Source organism: Callithrix jacchus, chromosome 1, assembly GCF_049354715.1.
Source record: "Callithrix jacchus isolate 240 chromosome 1, calJac240_pri, whole genome shotgun sequence".
NCBI classification, from domain to species: domain Eukaryota; kingdom Metazoa; phylum Chordata; class Mammalia; order Primates; family Cebidae; genus Callithrix; species Callithrix jacchus.
The window spans coordinates 107135829-107162061 of NC_133502.1; the positions used below are offsets into that span (position 1 = coordinate 107135829).

A 26233-nucleotide genomic window follows, 5' to 3' on the forward strand; every position below is an offset into this window, starting at 1 on the left:
GTGAGCCACTGATCCCCGCCTAAACCCTTATTTAAATAAAACTTGTTTACAGAAAACAAAAGAGAATATGAGGATGTGTTACATGTCCCCCTTTTACTTAGTGACAGTCCCAGGCACACTTGAACTTTTCATTAACAGTACATGTGATACCCACTGTTGGAAATGGAGCCTGGTGGGAGATGTCTGCATCCTGGGGGCAGATTCCTCATGAATGGCTTGGTGCCTCCCTATGGTGATGAGGTTTTCCCCCTGACTTCATGAGAGAGCTAGTTAAAAAAGAGCCTGGCACCTTCCCCCTTGCTCTGTTGCTCCATACCTCACCAGGAAATATGCCGGCTCCCCCTTGCCTTCTCTAAGTTTCTCAAGGCCCTCATCAGAAGCAGATACTGGTACCGCACTTTCTGTACATCCTGCAGAACCATGAGCCAAAATAAATCTCATTGCTTTAAAAAGTACCCAGTCTGAGGTATTGCTTTGTAGCAGTAGAAACTGACTAACAAAGATTGTAATTTAGATCTTGATTCATAACTGAGATTCCTTTTTACCTCTACCCTACTCATACCAAGAAAATTATCTGCTGTATTTGAGGAAGCCAAATGTTTTGGGTCATATTGGGTAGTTTGGTTGCAAAATATCTAAAAGCTGGTAATATTACCCTTACTCTTCCTATGGTAGGCGCCAGTATTGGAAATCACCAGAAGATAATCAGATAATAAATTGTGGCCAGAGTTTATACTCCAGCATACTTTTAATTGTTACTTTAAAGTAATTACTGACTTTTTTTTTGTATTCTACAGGAATATGTGAGTAATCAGACTTGATGTATGGTAAGACAGGTTTTCGGTTGCCTGTATGAAAGACTGACTGACTTGAAGAAATCAAATGAGCTCTGCATTTTTTGTTAGGGTAAAATATTTGTATTTGTTTATGAGTGTTTTTCAGTTTGGTTCTTTTAGAATCTAGGTAATTTAGGTTCCTCTTTATTACCCAGTCTCCTTAGGTCATCTTTGTCTCAGGCAATTTGCTTCTTTTATAACTAAGCCTTCATAAGCAAACTATGCTCTAGCCCCAGCTGCTACTTGCCATGTGCGTCCTCTCATCTTTCACCCTTGCATGTGCCATCCCCTCTGCCTGTAATCCCCTTCCACCTTTCTTGTCCTGAAAAGTACTCACTCATCCTTTAAGACTTAGGCCAAGTGATCTCTTATTATGAATAATTTTTTTGATCTCTTATACGCTTTTCAAACAAAATAAGACCACTTTTCTATGGAGGAATTGAACTGTGTAAACACTACTCTTCTAATTGTGTCTATAATATTTGCCTTCAGCACTAGTGTGTGAACTGCTGGGGAAGGTACAATGCCTTAGTCCATGTTATGCCTCCAACATAGAAACTAAAGAGTGCCTGGTACAAATTCTAGGATATTGTAGATCTTTAAAATGTATTATGGTAATTAATTAAAATATTCATAAAAGTATATAAAATATTGAAAACAGCCTCCAGTGATAACAATTGATAGAGTTGCAAGATTGAATAAATTTTGTATATTCTGTCTTTTCCAGATTTTAGGTAAAGTTAATTATATTGCCTCTTTAATTTTATTGTTACATGAACAAAAATACTGTGATATCTTATAAAAAGATTCTAGAACTTTCACATCAAAATGGTGCTTTCTCCTTTCATATTTTTCATTTTTAAAATTGATAAATATTAAATGTACATATTTTGGGGGTCCATGTGATAATTTGATACATTTATGTAATCAAATCAGGGTAATTGGGGTATCAGTCACTTTAAATATTTATCTGTTGTTTATGCTAGGAACTTTTGAATTATTCTTTTTTTTTTGTTGTTGAGACGGAGTTTCGCTCTTGTTACCTAGGCTGGAGTGCAATGGCGCTATCTCGGCTCACCACAACCTCTACCTCCTGGGTTCAGGCAATTCTCCTGCCTCAGCCTCCCGAGTAGCTGGGATTACAGGCACGCACCACCGTGCCCAGCTAATTTTTTGTATTTTTTTTAGTAGAGACGGGGTTTCACCATGTTGACCAGGATGGTCTTGATCTCTCGACCTCGTGATCCACCCGCCTCGGCCTCCCAAAGTGCTGGGATTACAGGCTTGAGCCACGGCGCCCGGCCGAATTATTCTTTTCAAGCTATTTTGAGTGTATTAATACACACTTGATTAATGTTATCTGTAGCTATTCTACTGATCTGTCAAGCACCAAGTCTTACTTATTCTAAGTGTGTTTATACCCATTAATCAACCACTCTTGATCCCCTTTCCCCACTACTGTTCCCAGCTTCTGGCAACCACCAGTCTTCTATCTTCATGAGACTGACTTTTGTAGCTCCCACTTATGAATGAGAACATGCGAAATTTGTTTTTCTGTGCTTTGCTTGTTTCACTGAACATAATGACCCCTAGTTTTATCCATGTTGCTCCAAATGACAGGATTTTATTTGTTTTATGGCTGGATAATAATCTATTGTGTATTTATATCACATTTTCTTTTTAAATATGTATTATTATTTTGTAGAAATGGGTCCTGCTATGTTGCCCAGGCTGGTCTCAAACTCCTGAATTCAAGCAATCCACCCGCGTTGGCCTCCCAGTATACCACATTTTCTTTATTCATCCATTGATAGACACTTGGGTTAATTCCATATTTTGGCTATTGTGAATAGTGCTGCAATAAACATGCGAGTACAGATCTCTCTTCAGCATATTGGTTTCCTTTCTTTTTTTATTTTTTTTGAGACGGAGTTTCGCTCTTGTTACCCAGGCTGGAGTGCAATGGCGCAATCTCGGCTCACTGCAGCCTCCGCCTCCTCGGTTCAGGCAATTCTCCTGCCTCCGCCTCCTAAGTAGCTGGGATTACAGGCACACGCCACCATGCCCAGCTAATTTTTTGTATTTTTAGTAGAGACAGGCTTTCACCATGTTGACCAGGATGGTCTCGATCTCTTGACCTCATGATCCACCCGCCTCGACCTCCCAAAGTGCTGGGATTACAGGCGTGAGCCACCGCGCCCGGCCACCTGCAGTTTCAATACTTTGAGAGGCCAAACCAGAAGAATGGCTTGAGCCCAGGAGTTTGAGACCAGTCTGGGGAGCATAGTATGACCTCATCTCTACAAAAAATCAAAATGTTAGCCAGACATTGTTGTATGCACCTATGGTCACAGCTACTTGGGGTACTGAAGTAAGAGGATCATGTGAGACCAAGAGGTCAAGACTGCAATGAGCTGTGATCATGCCACTGCACTGCAACCTGGGTGACAGAGCAAAACCCTGTCACAACAACAACAACAAAAACAATTACTGGGTATTTTACATTCTTTGTAGCTATAATAAATTAGATTGCTTTCTTGCTTTCTTTTTCAGATTGTTTACTGTTGGTATATATAAATGCTACTGATTTTTGTATGTTGGTTTTGTATCCTGCAACTTGACTAAATTCACTTGTGAGGTGTAGTAGTTTTTTCGTTTTTAAAAATAGAAGATCTTGTCATCTACGTTGAAAGGCAGTTTGACTTCTTTCTTTCCAATATGAATCCCTTTTATTTATTTTTCTTGCCTAATTGTCTGGCCAGGACTTCTACTTTATGTTGAATAAAAGTAGCGAAAGTGCATATTCTTGTCTTCTTCCAGATCTTAGTGAAAAGGCTTCCAGTTTTTCCCTGCTTGGTATGTTGTCATAAAATATTTCATATATAGCTGTGGGTTTTTCATATATGGTCTTTATTATTTTGAAGTGTTTCCTCTGTACCTGGTTTGTTGAGGGTTTTTATTGTAAAGGGATATTGAATTTTACTGAATGCTTTTCAGCACTTACTGAAATGATCATATGTTTTTTGTTCTTGATTTTGTTAATGTGATATATCACATTTATTGATTTGCCTATGCCGTCTTTGCATCCCTGAGATGAATCCCACTTGAAAATGTTGAATGATCTTATTAACATGTTGTTCAGTTAGTTTGCTAGTATTTTGTTGAGGATTTTTCCATCTGTGTTCATCAGTGAAATTAACCTATGGTTGTCTTTTTTTTTTATTGCAGCCTTATCTGGTTTTGGTATCAGAGTAATTCCAGTCTTGCAGGATAAGTTTGAGGATTCCTACCTCTTCAGTTTTTTTGAAGAGTTTTAGTAGAACTGTTATAGCTCTTCTTGAAATGTTTAGTAGAATTCATCAGATTCTGGACTTCTCTTTGATAGGAGACTTAATTATAGCTTTGATCTTACTACTTACTATTGGTTTGTTGAGGTTTTCTTTTTCTTCATGGTTCAGTTTTGTTTGTATGTGTCCAGGAATATATTCTTTTCTTCTAGATTTTCAATTTGTTGGCAGTTATCTCTGATGATTCTTTGTACCTCTGTGGTCTCTGTTATGTATCTTTTTCATTTCTAATTTTATTTGGGTCCTCTCTTTTTTTTTTTTTTTTTGTTAGTCTAGCTAAAGATTTGTCTGTTTTTTTTTTTTTTGTTTTGTTTTTAAACTAAAGTTTTGTTTTGTTGATCTTCTATAATGTTTTCATCTCAGTTTCATTTATTTCTGCTCCAATTTTATTATTTTCTTTCTTCTAGTAAATTTGAGTTTGGTTTAGTGTTGCTTTTCTAGTTCCTTGAGATGGTGCATTGTTAGGTTGTCTTTTTGAAGTCTTTCAACTTTTTTGATGTAGATGTTTATTACTATAAACTTCCCTCTCAGGACTGTGTTTGCTCTATGCCATAGATTTTGGTATGTTGTGTTTCCATTTTTATTTGTTTTGAGAAATTTTTAAATGTTCTTATTAATTTCTTCATCAACTCATTGTTCAGGAGCATGTTGTTTAATTTCCATGTGTTTGTATAATTTCCAAAGTGTTCTTTTTTTTTTTTTTTTTTTTGAGATGGAGTCTTGCTCTGTCATCCAGGCTGGAGTGCAGTGGCAAGATCTCGGCTTACTGGCTTACTGCAACCTCTGCCTCCTGGGTTCAAGTGATTCTCCTGCCTCAGCCTCCCAAGTAGCTGGGATTATGGGTATGCACCAGCATGCCCAGCTAATTTTTGTATTTTTAGTGAGACAGGGTTTTTGCCATGTTGACCAGGCTAGTCCAGAACTCCTGACCTCAGGTGATATGCCCACCTCGGCCTCCCAAAGTGCTGGGATTACAGGTGTGAGCCACCTCACCTAGCCAGATTTCTACTTTTTTAAATTTGTTGAGACTTGTTTTGTGGCCTAAAATGTGGTCTATTTTGGTGATTATTCCATGTACTGATGAAACGAATATGTATACTGAATAGTTGAGTGAAGTGTTTTATAAATAGCAGTTAGACCTATTTGGTCTGATGTGTAGTTTGACTCAGTTGTTTCTTTGTTGATTTTCTGTCTAGATGATCTGTTCATTGGTGAAAGTGGGGTATTTGACATCCTCCACTTTTATTGTATTACAGTCTCTCTCTCTCTCTCTCTCTCTCTCTCTCTCTCTCTCTCTCTCTCTCTCTCTGTGTGTGTGTGTGTGTGTGTGTGTATCTATTAATATTTGCTTTATGTACTTGAGAGCTGAATCTTCAGTCCATCAAATGTATTACTCAGTTCCAAGATTTCTGTTTGATTTTTTAAATAGTGTTAATCTCTTTGTTAAAATTATCTGATAAATTTCTGAGTGGAGAATTGCTGTTTTGTTTCTTGTATTCTGGTTGTTTTCTAACTCCTCTTCTGCTGCCTTTCTCTGGTTCTATGTTTTAGTTTTTTTTTATTTTTTAGTGTGTTTATTTTAGGTTTTTACATTATGGTTTCCATGAGGCTTATAGAAAACATCTTATAGATATAACAAATTATTTTTAAGAGATGACAGCTTATCTTAGATTAGCAGTCCCCAACCTTTTTGGCATCAGGGACCAGTTTTATGGAAGAGAGTTTTTCCATAGACAGGACAGGGGGGATGGTTTTGGGATGAAATTGTTCCACCTCAGATCATCAGGCATTAGATGCTCATAAGGAACACTCAACCTAGATCCCTCACACATGCAATTCACAGTAGGGTTTGCACTCTTGTGAGAATCTAATGCCACTGCTGATCTGACAAGAGGTGGAGCTCAGGCAGATCAGTGATGTCGTGATGCTTACTGGCCTGTGCTCACCATCTGCTGTGACCTGGTTCTCAACATGCCACAGACCGGTACCAGTCCATGGCTCAGGGATTGGAAATCCCTGTCTTAGATCACAAAAAAAGAATACATAAAAAACTTAAAAACAACTCTCCATCGTTAATTCCATCCCCTGACATTTTTACTTTTGCTGGTCTCAATTTACATATTTTTATATTGTCTATCTCTTAACAGGTTGCTGTAGCTTTAATAGTTTTTGATAGATTTATCTTCTAGGCTTCATAGTAAACTTATGGGTGGATTGCACATGACAGTAATCATATTTGAATATTCTAGGGTTTTCTCTACTTAATATTGCCAGTGGGTTTTATACCTTCAAATGTTTTCTTTTTGCACATTAGTGTTTTTTCCTTTCAGATTGAAAAACATTTTTTTTTCTTGTAAGACAGAGCTAGTGGTGGTGAATTCTTTTAGCTTTTGTTTGTCAGAAAAAGACTATATCTCCTTCATAGTTGAAGGATAGGTCTGCTGTCTGCTAGATAAAGTATTTGAGGATAGCAGGGTTTTTGTTTATTTCAGCACTTTGAAAATAACATTCCACTTCCTCCTGACCTATATGGTCATTGAGAAGTCTGTTGCCAAATGAAGTGGAGTTTCTTTGTATGTTATTTCCCCCTTTTGCTGCTTTTAGGATCCTCGTTTTGTCCTTGACCTTTAAGAGTTTGATTATTACATGCCTTGGGGGTAGTGTTATTTGGGTCCAATCTGTTTGGTGTTTTCTGACCTTCCTCTATCTGGATATTTATATTTTTCTCATTTTGGCAAGTTTTCTATTATTATTTATTGAGTAATCTTTTTTCTATCTCTTGCTCTTGCTCAACTTTCTCTTGAACAGCAATAATTCTTAGATTTAGTCTTTCGCAGTAATTTTCTATATCTTATAGGCAATCTTTATGTAATACCTTTCCATTCATTTTATTTTATTTTTCTTCTATATGTAATTTCAAAGAGCCCGTCTTTGGGTTCACTGATTCTTTCCTCTGCTTGATCCATACTGCTGTTGAGAGCCTCCAATAAATTTTTCAGTTAGCAAATATATTTTTCAGTTTCAAGATTCATTTGATTTTTTATCACTTCACTCTCCTTGTTAAATTTCTCTGGTAAATTTCTGAATTGCTTTCCTGTGTTATCTTGGAGATCCCTGAGTTTCCGTAAAACTACTATTTTGAATTCTTGGTTAGTGAGCTCATGAATCAATATCTCATTAGGGTCAGTCACTGGTTCCTTGCTTTATACATTTGGGGAGGTCATGGTTCCATGTTCTTGTGGATGTGTCTGTGTTGTTGCACTGAAGGATTTATTATTTATTCCAATCTTCTCTCTCTAGTCTATTTTGGTTTTTACTGATTATGTTTGCTTAGAGATTCTTTGTAATTTATCTGTTGAATTTCTAACACATTTTTCCCGCTAAGTCCCTGCCTCTTTTTTAGCACTAAATGGTACCTAAAACCCCAGGTTTGCCTCTGTTCTAGCAAAGGATCAGAGGATTGCCTGGCTGGAATGGGGGAAGTTCCAAAGGAGAGATATCCATGTGGTATGGACAGGCTGGCTAGGGGTTCATGCCCAAGAGACCTGTGGAATATACCTCCTACAGTGTAGTGCCGTTGAACAGCCACTCTGATTTGGCATCTCCTTTGGTTGAGTTACAGAGCAGAGCTTCCAGGGCTGGAGATGGTAATCCCACCTCCCCAGTTTCCCTCTGACTGTCCTCAGGGTGGTGTCTCCCTTCAGGCATTCCTGATGCTTCTCATAGGTTGAGGCATCCAAAGAAGCCAAGATGGTGGGCAAGTTATGTGCCCACCTTAGTCTCACTTTTTCCAATGTAGAATCTGAGTTGGGGGAAGTTTCACATGTGCTTGATACCAGGCAGATTGGGGAAAGGGTGTCACAGATATGAAAATCTGATTCTCTTACTGTCTACTGGAGTTTTGTTGTTTTGTTTTGTTTTTTTAACTTCTCTATGGCACTAGAAACTGACCCATGCTCTTTCATGAGTTCTGGGAGATTGCTGGTGATAATCTCGATGCTGTATATTTATTTTGATTATTCCGTGGGAAGGAGTGAAGCCAGCTTTCATCTACATTTTTTTTTATTTTTTATCTTTGTATTTTTTTTTTTACTTTTTTTTCATCTGCATTTTAAAAATATAATTGTTATTTTGAGTGGTAAGATTCTGGTTCTAATATCCTGCCCTAGTTTTATGCATTTTTGAAACTTCTACCATTGCATTTAGAACCTACCACCTGGTAGAGTTTTTGTTTTTGTTTTCAGTTTAGAAAATATTTGATTTTACGAAACAGTTGACATTCATATAAAGAATAAGATTGATAATCAAGCCTGCTCTACTAATACTGTGTGCAGTCTAGAAAAGACTATGCTGGTGAAGTACTGAGAAACATTTCCTGTGTATCATACAAGTACTTCAGGCTCTTATGTATGTTACTCCAAGGAATAAGGTTGCAAATACAATTGCTTTAAAAACATAATATATACCAACCTGGCCAACATGGTGAAACCCCATCTCAACTAAAGCTCACCTGTAATCCCAGCTGCTTGGGAGGCTGAGGCAGGAGAATCGCCTGAACCTGGGAGGCAGATGTTGCCAGCTGAGATTGTGCCACTGCACTCCAGCCTGGGCAACAGAGCAAGACTACATCTCAAAAAAAATAAACATAAAATTCCAAGATGCAGCTTTCTATCTAAAAAGGATTTCAGCACAGCCTCCTTGCAGTAAGCATATACATAACTAAGGTGACTGTCTTAAAAGGGCATCACTCATTTATGCCCTAAGTTCTCATTTGTTAAAACAATAGTGCCCTCACTCTAAGTCACATAATCACAAGGACTCTAGGGACGAATTGCCCAGCTTTAAATGTCAGTGCTGTCATACTAGCTGTGTGATATGAGCAAGTTCTAAAACTTCCCTGTGCTTGTTTCTTATGTATAAAATGGAGAGAAGGGGTAGTACTTTTTAGGGTTGCCATGAAGTTTAAACAAGGTAATAACTGTTAAGTGCTTTTAAAAGTCCCTTGAATGTAATAGTTTCATCAGTTGTAAGCTATGTTTTTCACATATCACCTCTGAAACGAGGATGTGTCTTACAATGAATGTAAATTCTTAATTAGCATTTTATTGTTTAATTGGTGACATCTTTTTTTTACTAGTAGTACTTAAAATAATGATGCACCTTAGAGTAGGTAACATTTTATATTTCAATAACTAATAGTAGTAAGAGATGAATTAATTAATATTAGCTATCAATATTAATATTATTGCCATCAATAGTACTATCAATATTATCAGCATTATCTTGGTTCTAACTGAGATAGTGGCATTCGATAATTTAACAATAATATATAAAGTATATATTGGTTCTAACTGAGATAGTGGCATTCGATAATTTAACAGTAATATATAAAGTATATTACTCTCGAGAGTGTATATATATAGATATATATACTTTATATATTACTGTTAAATTATCAAATGCCACTATATTTAGAGAGTATATTTAGAGTGGATATCAAATCTCAATTTTATCTAACTACTTGTTTGCATGGTATATTTTTAGCAAAGTTCTAGTGTGCTGTTTTTCGTATTTGTATCATTTTAGCTGATGTATGTATGGTGTCAGCTCATGGACTGTTTCCGTCATTCACTGTACCATATTTGGCGATCTGCTAAAGTGTTCTTTCAGTATCCTTCAGTCTCCTGAAATAGAGACAAAGACAAATTCTTTCTCTGGTGATGTATTTTCCTAAATCCTTTCAAAGGAATGCTTTTTTTCCCTTAGCTAGCAGAACTAAGCCACCATTGTACCACTTAAGATTTAGTGGTTTGCACTCTCCTCTGAGGGAGAAAAGAAGCAATTTATCGATCTGTAACAGAGGAATGGACTGTGGCCAGACCTTTTCTGGTTTATGCAATGCACTGACATAAGAATCTGCATAGCATTGAGAAGAATGAGGCCTCACAATTTGAGGCCACCTGTCAGCATGAATAACTGAGAAAAATCAATACATAATATACAACGGTTCTCTTTGCACAAACACTGCCAGGGTCCACACCCAGTGACAGTGTCTTGTTATTTTACCAGTAATATGCTTATAGTTCCTAATTTTAGGCTTCCTCCTTATTTTGGTTTTATTCAGTTTGGGGAAGGGTGGGAGGCACCACTTTGGTTTTATTTATTTGGTTTTATTCAGTTTGGGGAAGGGTGGGAGGCACCACTTTGGATCTGATAAAAAGATCTTCTGCCAGATGAAAAAGTTTCAATAACAGGAGAGGACCTTGGACCAACATTTATTAAGCTTGACTAGGAAGATTCTGGGCACATCTCCATCCAAATACCTTGACACATACTTCATTCACCCCCACCCAGCACATGTAGCTTGTCTCTTCTTGTCTTCTGTTTGCCTTCAAGGTTTTACATGGTGGTATTTACAAGCCACTATGGAGCAAGAGTGCAAACACACAAGGCTAGCAAGGGGCCAGTAAACAGGGTTTAGCTTAGGAGTTTTGTGGTTATTAGCTTTTAAAAGTATAATTAGTTGAATATTCCAGAAGCTGGGCTTCTTTCCTTTGCCCCTTCATTTCCCCAAACCTCCCTCTCTGGTCTTCCCAGTCACCACTTTTTTTTTTTTTTTTTAAATAAAACTGCATTTGTCAGATATTTATAGACATTACTCCTATTCTTAAAAGATAATGTTTACTCTATCCCTAAAGCCTTCCTTTTGATTCAGCCAGCACTGACTGTGCACACAAAGGTTATTGCTCTCCAAGTTCAATGTTGTAGACTTGAACCAATCCTTCTGTTTCCAAGAGAATGTCAGGTGATTGCCCTTTCATCAGGAACATTGGAGCTGGCCTGTCCTCCTGGTGTGCCACCAGCCTGAAACTGAGGATCAGCAGGGAGTGGACGGTTTAGAATCTTGTCTCATTAGGTAAACCCAGTGCTAGTCAGTGTAGCTGGAAAAGCCATGCAGAGGGCAGGCTTGTCAGAAGCAGTCTGTTTAAAAAAGAAAGAAAGAAAGGGTTCTTTTGAGTTTACAGGTTGCTTTCATGGTAGTTAGCTTTGAACTGTGGTGCAAACTCATTTAAACAATAAGGAAAATTTCACTAGCTAAGTGGCAAGAAATTTTCAGCCTATGTGATTAGAGCAAGCAGCCATTTTCTTTTCCTTCCTTTTTATTTACTTGTATTTCTGATCCCTTCTAATCTTCATGATTGTAGCCTGATAGTTTCCTTTTTTGCATGGCATTTTTAAAAATACCTTTTCCTTTCTTTTCCTGATGGTTTTAAAGCAAATAAAACAACATCGAAAGAAAGGGTCTAAATATTTATTTTTCCATTTTTTAGACAGCCTCATTCTGTCCCACTCTGGAGTGCAGTGGCGTAATCTCGACTCACCGCTATCCTCTGCCTCCTGGGTTCAAGCGATTCTGGTACCTCAGCCTCCTGAGGAGCTGGAATTACAGGCATATAGCACTACGCCCAGCTAATTTTTGTGGGTTTTTTTTTTTTTTTTAGTAGAAATGAGGTTTTTCCATCTTGGCCAGGCTGGTCTTGAACTCCTGACCTCAGGTGATCCACCCACCTTGGCCTCCCAAAGTGCTGGGATTACAGGTGTAAGCCACTGCACCCAGCCTAAGTATTTATTTTTAATAATTATTACTAAAAAAGTGAGGAAAGAGCTAAAATTTGTGATTTTATCACCCAGGGGCAACCACAGTGTGAACATTTTGATGCATTAACTTCTCATCATTTAAGTTAAATAGGTACGTGTACACATACATATTTTTAATAAAAGTAGGTTTAGGATAGTATACAGTTTTGTTTTTCTTTTAACCAACATACTTTGAATATTTTATCATGTTATTAAAAACTTACAGGATTTCAATGGCTGCATTAAAATCAGTGTATACAGATACTATTTTAGCATTCTTTTTTAGGAGGTCATGTGGGTTTCTGAATTGACACTTTAATTCTCAACTTGGAATTTGTTTCACCCAATTTCTTCTGATTTCATGAGTCTAGAGTCAGAGTTTGGGCACAATGGAAATGGAATTTCTATATGTACTATTGTGTTTACTGTTTTCCAGTATTTTTTGGAAGGCATTTACAAAAAGCAAGGGGGAAACAGTGTTCTTTTTCATTTTTTTTCTTCTTTTTGGTTTTAAATTTTGTGATTGAAACCCAAGTCTGACTATAGCAATCTCGGGTGACTTTTAAATAGAAAAATCAATGTAAAATGAATATATTGTCCGACATGGACCCCAGTGTTTTCAAACTGTGTGACATGTTCTATCATTTTGTTATTGGAAAAGGTCCTGACCCATACCTGAAGAGAGGGGTCTTGGATCTCTCACAAGAAGGAATTAGAGGTGAATCCATAGAGTAAAGTGAAAGCAAGTTTATTAAGAAAGTAAAAGAGTAGAGAATGGCTACTCCATAGAAAGAGCAGCAGCATGGGCTGCTCAGCTGATTACACTTACAGTTACTTCTTGATTATACGCTAAATAAGAGTTGGATTTTTCATAGGTTTTGTAGGAAAGGGGTGGGCAATTCCTGGAACTGAGGGTTCCTCCCCTTGTTAGACCATATAGGATATCTTCCTGACGTTGCCATGGCATTTGTAAACTGTCCTGGTGCTGGTGGGAGTGTTTTTTAGCATGCCTAATGCATTATAATTAGTGTATAATGAGCAGTGAGAACCATCAGAGATCACTTTCATCACTGTCTTGGTTTTCGTAGGTTTTGGCCGGCTTCCTTACCACAAACTGTTTTATCAGCAATGTCTTTGTGACCTGTATCTTGTGCTAACCTATCTCATCTTGTGACTAAGAATGCCCAACTTCCAGGGAATGTAGCCCAGTAAGTTTCAGCCTTATTTTATCTAGTCCCTATTCAAGATGGGGTTGCTCTGGTTTGAATGCCTCTAACAATTTGAAGTTTATCCAGCAGCACAGTGGGAGAAAATGACATTTTTTTTGTTTCAAGAGCAGAAGGATTGACTGGATCAGATCTGTGCTTTAGAAAGGTGGTTGCATATAAGAAAGAGGCATTGGTAAAAAGACTTCAGATATCTCAAAAGAATTTCCATGAAGTTAATCTTTTTAAAAATGTAAACATTTGGTGCAGGAATTGCTTTGAAATTGCAGTTGAATAAATGAGCGTTTTGAACTAGAATTTGGAAAGGAAGATAGGCCTAAAAACCAAAAATACTTTGTAGAGTGTTGTAGAGTGCTACACCTTGGGAGGTCATTTGTATTTGATGACCACTTTCCTAAAATAATTATATTTCTAGAGAACCAATTTTGTTTCCCATACAGTATTATGTGTAAGAACCTCCTTTCAGTATCTAGCCACTTGTACATCTGTGGGTGTTACCTCCATACTGCCAAGTCCAATGTAGTCACCTCCTGGATCCCCAGTCTTTCTCCCTGCATTCCGATTTGCTCTCTGTCAGGAGTCATCTTTATAAACAGAAGTCTAAGTTTTATTGTTGTACATATTTTTTAACGATCCATTTTGATGGGGCTCTCATTATTGTTTCAGGTTGAATGCCTTTGGAAACTTGATGCATAAAATTTGCGTGACTCCTGTCTCCTTTCTGGATCTATCATTGGACTCAAGCCAGCATGGCTCACACCACAAAGGTTAATGGCAGTGCCTCAGGTAACCCTATGTTCTGGAGTGTGTGTGTTAAATGTATGTCTTTTCTCAGACTGATTTTTTATTTCTCTTATGAATGGATAATAGCAAGTTGCCTAGATAACTGGGATCCATTGGAATTTTGTTTTACTCTCTTGGAAAATTTGCTTTTATCTTAGAGTCTTTATGCACTGAAATCAGTTGGGTAAATTATTACTCAAGTCAATTCTCTTGAAGTGTTGAAAGACAAATGTAAATCCTGAATGCTGATGCAAATGTAATGAATACTTCTCTTGCACTTCTTTCTGAGGGATTGAATGAGGAGGGAGGAAATGAGTTTGGATGCTTAAAATCAATTCCTAGCATCCACTCCCAAGCAGCTTTTGTTTGATGTTGCTAAACAAAGAGAAAGGGGAAAAGAGAAGTATATATTCAGTAAAGTGATTCTCTTAGAGAAGAATATGCAACAAGCCATATTGTGAATCATAAAGATGTGTATTTGAATTCTTATTTTGATTGTATTAGAGACTTACATAGTTTCACTATCTGTTCCAATATTGCTTCTGTGAGACTTGGGATAAATCTGTACAAAAAATGCAGAGAAGATCCTCCCAAAATGGCATGCGGGGTGTTCATTTCTCTTTTCAGTTATCTGCCAGATAGCTGAATGAGTGAGAACAGTAATCGTCTATACGGAATTTTTTTCTGATCGTCTGAGTCCAGAGTCCTACCTCTTCTGGCTCTGAACACCCTCAAATGACAACATTATATACTAGAGTAAGTGTGGAACTGGAGCAAGGAAACCTGAATCTGAGTCCTAGTTCCAGCACTAAGCATGAAATATTGGGCAGGAGTATTTCTCCACATGTAAATAATCGGTAAGTATATCCACCTGCTGGTTTAGGACCAGTGAGTGCACCAGAAACATACTCACAGGAGCTATGTAAGCCGCCAAGCACTTTTTGAAGACAAAAGCAGGAGGAGACATCTAAAGTGGGCATTCCCAGCCCATGAATGTGACTTTATTCTGGCAAATCTCAGCTGCAAGTATCTCCTATGGGCAGAACACTATAACCCAAACCCAGATAAACTCAGTTGTTTGTTCTGGGACAACTGATCTTTCCCTGTCCATTCCATTTTTTACCTTTCACTGCCCAACTTTTTGAGACTTTTATAGATTCTGCTGTGGGACTGCTATCAATAATAAAGACATGAATGATGATATCTAACATTCATTGAACCTTTAACATGCACCATGGTTCCTAAAATACTTTGTCTGCATTTTCATACTTAATCCTCACAACAGTCCGTTGAGAAATATTAAGTTTGCCCTGCCCTCATGGCTCCTTTATGGAGGATACCTTGTAGTTTGTAATTAGTGGTAGGTGGATAACTGCTGCCTGTTTGGTATATTCTGAAGTTATATGTGTTTGTAGAACACTTGTGTATTAATGAGAATCACCTGTCAAAGAGCACATAAATGTGTGGATGAATCTCTGCTCCATAGGGCCTTCAGTCCTAGAGAGTTGTCAGCCCCGCAAGCTCTCAGGCTGTTGGTCCCCAGATAGATCCACTCTGTTATGCTGTCTGGGTGTCTGCCTCTCAATGCCTTCAGCCCGCCTGGGTGGGAGTCTCCCAGCCGAGCAGGTTCTTGGCAATAATCCCATGAGGTTAAGCTATTATTTTACTCTCATCATCATCCCTATGTAATGTCACAGAGAAGTTCAGGGACTTACCCTAAGTGAAGTAAGAAAAATCAATTATGGGTGGTGGCTCACACCTGTAATCCCGGCACGTTGGGAGGCCAAAGGGGCAGATCACCCAAGGTCAGTAGTTTAAGACCAGCCTGGCCAACATGGTGAAAACCCATCTCTACAAAAATACAAAAATTAGCCGGGCATGGTGGTGCACGCCTGTAATCACATCTACTTGGAGGACTGAGACAGGGGAATGGCTGGAACCTGGGAGGCAGAGGTTGCAGTGGGCTCATATCGCGCCACTGTACTCCAGCCTGGGTGACAGAGTTAGGCTCCATTTCAGAAAAATCAGAATTATGATGTCTTTCTCTAGTAAGGTATTTGATGAGAAAGGAGATTGAAACATGAAATTTCAAGTGTAGTGGGTAGGTTTTAGTTGCCTCTGATGATGTGGTTTCCTCCTCTACCCTCCATTTACTTCCATTCACACATTTAGGGGAAGGAGTGCTTAAGGTTCTTGGTTCCTCAAGACCTCAACCTTCTAGTGCCCTGGGCAAAATCCTCTCTTCATGGGTTTAGGTACCTACCCCAGTAATTCCTTTCCCGCTTGGTTTGTTCTGTATTTAACATTTTTCTTTGTTCCTGAGATCTAATAAGCAAGCTATAACTTTCCTTTCCCACCTGGTACCCTGCCTAACAGGTTTGGGCATTGAGGTTGAAAGCAAAAGAAAGCTCTCTGATTTGTGACTTTCAGGGTGTCAGAGTATTAATTGTTACCACAGACAGGTAGATCTGGACTGTGCAGGGGAAGATTTTTTACTTATTCTAGTCACCATGACCCCTGTATGTCTATAAACAAATCTAATTAGAGCGCTATCATAGACAGTAATATGTATGCAAACATATATATGTGTATGTGTCTGTATATATGTATATATACACATATGTATATACAAAAGCAAATGTATTTGCACCATATACATGACACTCATAGAACAAATTTTTTTTTTTGAGATGTAGTCTCGCTCTGTTACCCAGACTGGAGTGCAGTGGCACAATATTGGTTCACTGCAACCTCTGCCTCTTGGGTTTAAGTGATTCTCATGCCTCAGCCTCCCAAGTAGCTGGGATTACAGGTGCGTGCCATCATGCCCAGTAATTTTTGTATTTATAGAAGAGACAGGGCTTTACCACGTTAAGTAGACTGGTGTTGAACTCCTGACCTCAGGTTATCTGCCCACCTCAGCCTTCCAAAGTGCTGGGATTCCAGGCATGAGCCACCACACCCAATGAAAATTTAAAAGTATAAACATGTCATGTTGTCTGAAAACAAAAACAAAAAAGCAAGAATTACTGGTAATAATGCCACCTAGAAATAAATGTCTTCCTATTTTTTGTAGTCTTTAAAGATTATATATTTCACATGGTTGAGAATATGTTTATAAAAATCATTCCTTTACCGTTTCCCACTTTGTATTACAAAAGAAACACCTCTCTGTTGTTTAAAAAATACTCAATTTGAAAGATGCTGGTTATAAGTATACTTTTAAGCATGTAAATAACATTTAGAGAACCTGAATGAAGATGAGATAAAGAGGGCCTCTTGGCAGCTAGTGAGGGCCAATTCCTGGTCTCCTATGAGAAAAGGATAAGCTATTTGGGTTTAGTAGGAGCTTTAGATGTGAAGTAAATTATGTTTTTTTTCAATTTCCAAAAATTACTGCTTGGGCTCCATAGAGCAGGAGGGGAAATCTCATGTGATGTTGGAGTCGGGGCAGTGGCAAAAGAAGCACTTTCCATAGTCTTAGGAATAAATCAAGCAAAAGAGGAGATTCTGGGAAAGGCCAGACCATGCCCTCGGCGCATACATCTGATGACTAATCATCTCAAGTTGACATCCCCATGTAGCGTTTAGATGGGGAAAGGGGCGATTCACAAAACTTTTATATTCTGACTTCCCCGTGGAGACCTTCGATGAGGTCAGATAAAAGTGCCCATTTTAAAACGAGCAATTCATTAACTGTAATTTGTAAAATGTATTATGCCACATTTCAGACATACAAAATATGTGAAAGTTAAATAACAAAACACCTGTGTACACACTACCTAGCTTAATAAACACACCTTATTAGTACAGGCCAGATATACGTGAGTACCTACTATGTGCTGTTTTAGGTACTGGGGATATAGCAGTGAAAAAAAGAGGCAAAAATTTCTGCCCTCGAGGATTGTGCATTCTAGGGAAAATTGAAGTGTCCTGTGTACACAGTTGCCAGAAAAAAAAATACTAAAAAAAATGTTCACTGTATATCTAAAATTCAGTTTAATGGTGTTCTACTTTCGTTTGCAGCCCTAACTTTGGGCCCCTTTCAGATTGCATCCCCCGCCCTCCTTACCACCAGACCATCAATATCAATCATTCCTCATAGTGTTAACTCTTTTTCACCAGGTCTTCCATCCTACTTCTCTTGACTGTACAGTATTGTTTTCATTAATTTAAAACATTTTAGGCCACATAGGGTGGCTCATACCTATAATCCCAACACTTTGGAAGGCCAAGAAGGGCGGATTGCTTTGAGGCCAATAGTTCAAGACCAGTGTGGGCAACTTAGCAAGACTCCATAGCTACAAAAAAATTTTTTTAGTTAGCCAGGCATAGTGGTACGTACCTATAGTCCAACTACTCAGGAGGCTGAGGTGGGAGGATTGCTTGAGGCTAGGAATTGGAAGCTGCAGTGACTTATGATGGTACCACCGCACTCCAGCCTGGATGACAGAGCAAGAGCCTATCTCTCTCTCTCTTTTTTTTTTTGAAATGGAGTCTTGCTCTGTCACCCAGGCTGGAATGCTGTAGTGCCTTCTACCTCCTGGGTTCAAGCAGTTCTCCTGCCTCAGCCTCCTGAGTAGCTGGGACAACAGGCACCTGCCACCACGCCTGGCTAATTTTTGTGTTTTTAGTAGAGACGGGGTTTCACTATATTGGCCATCCTGGTCTCAAACTCCTGACCTTGTGATCTGCCCACCTCAGACTCCCAAAGTACTGGGATTACAGGTGTGAGCCACCGCACTCAGCACAAGACCCTTTCTCTAAAGCAGAAAACAAAAAACATTTTATTATGGTACTGCTAACAATACTGTAATGTCTTTTGTTAATGAGATAAGAGCATCATAAATTGCTCTTGACTATTCTCTAGCCAGCTAAAAAGTAAATGGTTATTGTTGGTTAGGAAAATAGCTGTATTTCTTTGGGGTGTAGGATGAGCCAGTCTACTTTTTCCACAAGTTTCTGAATCATGTTGTAAACTGGATTGATACCTCTCTAAACACTAATTAATGTTGTGAAACTTTAATTAGAGCTTAGATATGCTTTAGAAGCAATATAACAAGTAGCTTATTTGTCAGAGGAGGATAATAGCTGTCCTGCCTTTTTCACAAGGTGGTTGTGAGGGGGGGAAAAAACTATAGCTGTAAAAACACTTTTTAAAATATAAAGTGCTGGTCAGATATCAGGGGATAGCACCATTCCCCTTGTTCTCTCATCCCTGTTGCAAGCTCCTGATCAGGAAATACCCCAGGTGCCCTCATGTCAGGCCCTGCTGGACACCATGATATTGGGGCCAGAGTTGTATTAATGCCCTCATTAAATGTCCTTGTTAAACCCACTTAAATGACATAAATGGATTAGCACTGGGAGGTGACTTTTTATGCCTGCTCATATTGTCTTTATTTTTGCTAGTAGTTGCCTTTGCCAGTTTATTACAGCTTTTCTTTCTTGCTATTCTTTTTTTACTGCCTAGATATATATTTTTTCAGACAGATACATATTTATTTATTAAAGATGCTTATTGAATTGCATTAAAATGTTGTTATTTAAATTAGTGATAACATAAAATTTGATAGGAAAACAGAAGAGAAGAACTACTCAATATTCCACACTAGGTCTTATTTTTAGCATTTCTTTTTCATCCTTGTCAGGCTAACAAACTTAAACACAATTTCAATAAGTTTTTATAGATTTGAATATCAGCTCTTGACTTTTACATTGTTTGCATTTTTTCCAGGTCTTCATGGAAAACGGTTTCCAAATTATTATTTTTGATTACTGTCTAATGTTCCTTACAGTGTTTCTAGTAGTTGAATTATTCTTTTTTTTTCCCCCGGCTGTTAGGACTGCTTCCAGATTTTTCCCATTGTCAATGATGTTGCAGAGAACATCTTGCCTGGTCGTTTTCCTCCTCCTTTTTTTTATTATTTCCCAACAATTTCAAAGCAGCAGGATGACTGGGTTAAAGGGCACAGTGTTTTCATGGCTTTAGTAACTTGTGGGGCTCAAATCTTGTTATCTTGGTCAGCTATTTGGCTCCAGGTTTTGTCTCTATGCTGATCTCAAATGAGTACAAAGGCCACTGATAAGACCAGGTCAGTCAAACAGAGCCAGACTCATGGCAGAGCAGGCAGAATGCTGCAGTGCAGTGCACCCCACTCTCGCTTGTGTAAATATTTTTCTGGGCAGGAGCATTTCTCAAACAGAACTCTGAGCCCACTGCGGTGAACCTGAAAGCAGGAATTACGTGCTATTTGTCAAGTATAAGACTGGTTTGCACGGACTGGTCTGGCTAGAACCAACCTGGTGTTTTCTGAGACGATCTGTAAGGAAAGACACAGCACAGCAGAGGCGTTGTGTCCGTGGTGGTGAGTCTTAGACCTGTCATCTGTGTTAGTATTATCCTGAAGGCAAAGGGTTCGCTGATTAGAAACTAGGGCTGCTTTAATTCATGAGTACCCTCTGTGACATTTCAGGATCCTCTGGTTGAATTTGCAGAAGCATTAAAATGTGTGTTCTTATTTGGGCTTTGTATTCTCCCATAAGTAGTGTGTTCGAGACTATCAGAACAACCTAGAGGGTAAAACAGGGTTGCCTGACATAAACACATAGGTAGGAGCCTGCCATAAGCACATAAGTAAGAACTAAAAGGGCATCTTTTCACTTGTCAAACCTTCCTTTCATTTCAGTGACAAAACACAACTTGCTGAGCTCACACAGCAAATGACTAAGGCAGAAGTTGGACGTGTAGAATGTTTTTCCTTTGTTCAAGGTTATTTATTATGTTGACATTTTAAAATCAGAAGTGTGATATCTGTGACATTCTGATTAAACAGATCAGGGGAAAAGTATGTATTTCAGAAAACTGCATAAAACCCTAAAATACAATGGTTAAAAATAAAAACGTCCTCCCTGATAGGGACTATGTTGGTAAGTTGTTTTTTTTTTCTTAGTGTGGACTATTTCATTCAGCCAAATTAATAAACATATTCTAATTATTTTATTTATTGCATCATACAGCTTTATCCTAGTATTAGGTGTGTTTAATAATTGCATTTAATTAGATTATGCATTTCAACATTCGGTCAAACTGTAGTTATTAGTCTTTTGAAGGCTAATTTCACACTGAAGTTTATAAATGAAATTTTCTTTTAGTGGTGGTGTTTGAGAAGATAATGGAACTGCTTCTTACTTAGATTTCAATTTCATAACTCTGGGACCACCTACAAACAGGAGACACCCTGGGTTTCAAAGTCTTGCCTGTCTTGTCAATCAGAACCCCAGAATTCATCCAGCCCCTGGAGAGGTTTTGAAAAGTCCCTCACTCATCATAGCCTGCTTGTTTTATAAACTGTCAAGGCTTTGTTTTAACCTGTAGCCAGCTTCACCTTATAAGCTTTCTTGCTCCAAACCTTGAGACAGTCATAATGGCTTAAGCATCAGATTTCAGACAGGCGATCGAGCTAAGCCAAGGAAGGATGATTTATCTTCCAGTGAGTACCAGCCTATTTGAGTGTAGGAAGAAGAGAATCTGTGCTCCTGGGTACTGGGCAAAGAAATCCTTTGGCTGGAGAGTTTGCCCAGTACCAACTTTATAGGTGCCAAAAAGAAAGAAAAAAACACATACACAAAATAAACACCCAACAGGGAGGTTCGCTGTGTTAAGAACTCAAGTTCTTATTATTTCTAAGAGACTGGGTAGCCAGTCAAAGGATTAAAACAGCCCTTCCTACAAGGATTTGAAAACTCTGCTCTGCTCTTCCTCAGCAGACTTCCCATTGTGAGTATTGGCATTTATTTCTGATTATACACTTCCCCTCTTTCTTGAATGACTTGTGTGGGCTAGCTGAGCCCATCAAAAGTATAGCTCATTTGCTTCCTTTTCCAGGGTTTGCCTTCTTCCTGTGTCTGGGATAATTTCAGTTCATCTCCTTTGTGCAGTTTCTGAGAAAGGTTTGTATGGGCTTGGAGGAAAATGAGTGACTAAAACTCACAGCTTCTGCTTTTGGCTCCTTTTCTATGAAAGGTGGTTTGATTTGATCTGGCATGAAAAATATTATCATAATTCTCAAATTCACAGAAACAATAAGTTCTTGCTCTTTTCTGGCCAAAAAAAAAATTGTAATTGCATTGGGTAGACTTTTCTAATAAAAGCCTTTAAGAAGACCCATGCAGGAAATCACATTTTATAAGATTCATTCAAACAGTTGTAGAAATTCTAAGTTCAAAAAACCAAAAGCAGACTATTTTCTTTTTCCTTCCTTGGCTCCTCTGTTGGATATTTTTGTAGTGAGCCTTAACTGAGTTACTCATTTGTGCATGCTTTAGGAAAAGTATGCTCATGTTTTACACGCTAAACCTGGTTCTCCTTTTGGGCTGCAGTTCATTATGAATCCTGAAAACACAAGTTTTTGAAATGCAGCCCATTTGTACATATAACATTAGTCATCTCAGCTGGTAGTTCTATACAATGAGTTATCTCACCACTTAAAAATAAGTACACTGCTATTTTGAGATTTAAATATATATATATAGGGACCAGATTTCTTATCCTAGTTAAAGCAAGCCATGGCTGAAACTCCAATGAAATAAAATTCTATAAAAATGAGAAGGCTATTCTAATCAACAGAACTACAGAAAAACAGAACTACAGCCATGAGGGAGAGCTGTGCCAAGGATAAATTGTTGGATTTGTGGGATTTGTTCTTATCCTGAAAGTTAAATCTGTGTACTCTTACCTTGTTTATGGCCAGATTTGCCTGATTCCCGATTTCTCTCCCAGCTGACTCAGAGGTTGTAGAACTGGAATTTCACCATACAAACCTTTACTTAAAGGAGGTAGTACTCGAGAAACCATTTATGGAAACGGTTTGCTACTAAAAGTTACTAGTACTGAATTTATTTTAGTTCCTTTTTCATGATTTTATTCCATTGGAAAAGTTTTCTCTCTTTATACCGATGTAACTTTATACTTTGGACATGATCTCTGTTAGGTACAATCAAAAGGTAGCTATGTGGCTTTCTGAATTTAGTCTCACAATATTTGGTTTAGTTGATAAATCCCATCCGTCAGCTTTGCAAATAATTTTGTGAAAACATTGATTCAGTTTGTCCTGCTCGATTTTCCCATCCCTGCCCACTTTACTGAGTGCCTTTTCCATTTGCATCAACTGCCCATTAGGCCAAGGCGATTGAAGTGTTTCTGTATAGCAGGTACATTTAAGATTCTCCAGGAAAAAAGGGGGAAGAATATTCCGAACTAAAAACATAAAAAAGAGAGATGGGTATTTCCAGTAACTAATATGCCCAATGCTTAGTATCTTAAAAACCCTACTTATGTGCATCAGCTCTTACTTTTTTCTGACTAAAACCAGAAGTTCTCTCTTCCTCTGCTCTCAGTATTCCCCTCATGTAAGTCTATATACCCAACACAGTGCAGCTGTTTTATTTTTTTCCCCTCAGCATTATAGGTGGATTGACTGGGATGCTTTGTTCAAATCAGGGATACACCATGGATATGTTTTTTGGGGCAACCCTTTTGGCTGTTCCCCCTCAGCTATGAGGACAAAGCCTGGTTTGTCTTCTTGTGACCTGGCAGAGGAGGCAGAAGTACCTGCTGAGCTTATGCAGCATGTACCCCAGCTGGTGCCCCACCTCTTCAAGTGGTGAATCAGCCTGATGATATACTGATTTTTGGAACACACTAGGGTGGAGACCTGGAATTCTGTAGGCTGGTGGGGGAGGGAGGGTTTGCATGTCAAACCATTCCAACAATGCAGCTTACAGGAAAAAAAATTGCAAAACACCAAAGCCCTTTGCCACTAGATTTTTTCCATTAGCACCACACTTTACACAGCTTCCAAATCTGCCACAGGGACAGCTGTTTGGCAATGTGAGGGGAAGCAGCAGCATTGCCTCCTAAGTGCAATAATTGTTACCTATTAGCCTATCCGGTAAAGGATCCCAGCAGGCCCAAGCATCACACACATGTGCTGGAGTTGAGTATTCTCTGAGGAACATGCTAGGACATTATTTGGGTGCTAGAAAACAGCAGCTGGAATTCACAACACCTCAGGACACTGATTGTAAATGAAGAAACCTGAGACAGAACATCTTCCAGAAAGGTAAAGGGGGCTTAGGGCTGGGGGCTTTTCCTCTGGGTTATTATTCTTTGACATGTTGTCCCTGGATACTTTGATTATGTAACTTTGCAAATAGTGCTGAATTTAAATTGGGGTGTTGTTGGGGAGCTACCGGGAGGAATGATATGAAACACCGTAGAAACATTTCAATTCAGTGAGTTCATTCATTCAGTCACTTACTTTTAAATGACCATAGAGATTTATTTGGCAGAGGGCAGCCATTTTCCTTCTTTGAATAATGGACCAGCCATGAGGCTATGAGCATTGGTCCTTCTTTGCCTTTTTCTCCCTGCTTTGTGGTTTTGTGTACATAAGGATGGCTGGCAAGATTAAGGATCATTGAGCTTTGTATTCTTCAGTTATTTTTCTGTCTTCGCAAACATTTTCACTTTCACAAACTTTAATCTCTAACTATTATTCCCTTCTCTTAACTCTGAACTTTTGTTTTGGGCCTTATTTTGGCTGAAATCATGGTCTATTTCTGTTTCTTCAGTTCTTGTGTCTGTAAAAATCACAGTAGGCCTTCACAGAGGTCCCTGACTACCTGTAGTCATGGGACCTACCTGGATACTACCTGTAACCAAAGACTTGTGTAAGAAATAGGGTCATCTGCTCCCTTCCGGCACCGTTTCCCAGTTCCACCCAGCCCTGTTCTCCAATTAGTGGCTTTGATCTCTTGACCTGGATATCTTTCCCATATCTATTAATATAAGCCCTTCTTATCCTTTAAGTCCTGTTACCTCTCTTAACTCTCCCAACAGGTGTTCTCAGATACTCCCAACAGGAGTTCCTCTCTTCCTCTTCTTTATTCCTATTATTCTGTTACTATTCTATTATTATTTATTTGAAATAGTTGCCATCAGTTGCTTTTAATTAAGAGTTATGGTTGTGTGCCTCACTAATCTTATAAACTTGAATGTTTTAAGAGGCAAGAATCATATCATCTTCTTTGTATGCCCAACATACCTTGCTCAGTAGTCCTTGTAGAGTCAATAGACTCAATGTTCAACCAGAAAATATTTGCAGAGTCCCTACTTTGTGCTGGCATGATGCTGGGCATGTAAGACAGCACCTGCCTAAGAATTTGTGGATCTGAGCCCTGCCAGTTGCCAATCTGATGTGCTATATTCTTTGCAGATTTCTTCCAGCCTTTTCCCCTAAGTTCCCAATTGATCGCTCTGTGAATTCATGTGTGACACTTCACTTGGGTATGTTTCCTGAGTAAACAGATGGCTTTCACTGTGTCACACACTCACTCTTGCATTCTGCATCCTCTCGTGAAAGGTAGTATCTGCTTTCTCTCCATCACTTGCTGTAAGGCAGGCTTAAGATGGTATTGTCGCTGGGGGTGGTGGCTCACGCCTTTAATCCCAGCACTTTGGGAGGCCAAAATAGGCAGATCACTTGAGGTCAGGAGTTCGAGATCAGCCTGGCCAACAGGGTGAAATCCTGTCTCTACTAAAAATACAAAAATTAGCTGGGCATGGTAGTGGGCACCTGTAATCTCAGCTCTTGGGAGGCTGAGGCAGGAGAATCTTTTGAACCCGAGGGGCGGAGGTTGCAGTGAGCTGAGATCTGCACTCCAGACTGGGCAACGGATCGAGACTCTATGTCTCAAAAAAAAAAAAAAGAGTGAGAGAAAGAAAGATGGTATGGTATTGTCTGTTAAATACCTTGGGTTCCAGAGAGAGGTTACCAAGTATACACCACCACCAGAGAGGTAGGAGGTAGAGCTCTAGATGGTTCCTTTTGTCTCAGGCTTATTCTCTGGTGCAGTTTGGTGGGCTGGTTGCTGCTGTAGGTAAGAACCTGAGCTGGTAGTCCCTGGGGGTATGGCTGGCTGGCCTGCTTTCCTTCTTTCCCACTGTTTTCTTGGGAAGATCTCTACAGACCTCATCTCTTTTAAGTGTGAGAAGATAAATAATCCTTATCCCCATATTTACAGCCTTTACAGAGTCTTTGTAGTAATCTAAGTTAAGGTCTTAAGTCTCTTACTTAGTTCTGTGTTCCCCAGTTCAGTTGGTATTTGGCTTTTCTTAATGCTGATTTCAAATCTTGGATGAAAATATAGTATGAGACAGTCTCTTCTTTGGATGTGATAAAGTTAATAACCATGGGGCAATCCAGACCATAAGGAAAGCCTATGGTGTAGAAAGTCCATGCTACACTAGTTTTAAGCCTCAACCGTGTGTTTGGGGAAATGGATTTGTTGAATAAAGGATAAGAACACAAAAGACTTTTTCTTGTCTTTTAAGATAGGA

At 38.8% G+C, this 26233-nt stretch overlaps 1 protein-coding gene across 35 annotated transcripts in view; it reads left to right on the top strand.

Moving 5' to 3' along the window:
* KANK1 (KN motif and ankyrin repeat domains 1) overlaps positions 1-26233 on the top strand; it is a 230269-nt gene that overhangs the window by 149918 nt on the left and 54118 nt on the right. For 22 of the 35 annotated variants that reach the window (XR_013533553.1, XR_013533557.1, XR_013533560.1 and 19 more), the window contains one exon: positions 13714-13833. Coding sequence is in view for 17 of the 35 variants with exons in the window: in XM_078368000.1 (XP_078224126.1) it covers positions 13797-13833 (37 nt within the window). In the remaining 18 variants the exon portion in view is untranslated. Of the gene's footprint in view, positions 1-12909; positions 13030-13713; positions 13834-20124; positions 21611-23673; positions 23955-26233 lie in introns of those variants that run through there. The other 13 variants (XM_078368037.1, XM_078368066.1, XM_078368044.1 and 10 more) reach the window with 4 other exon arrangements.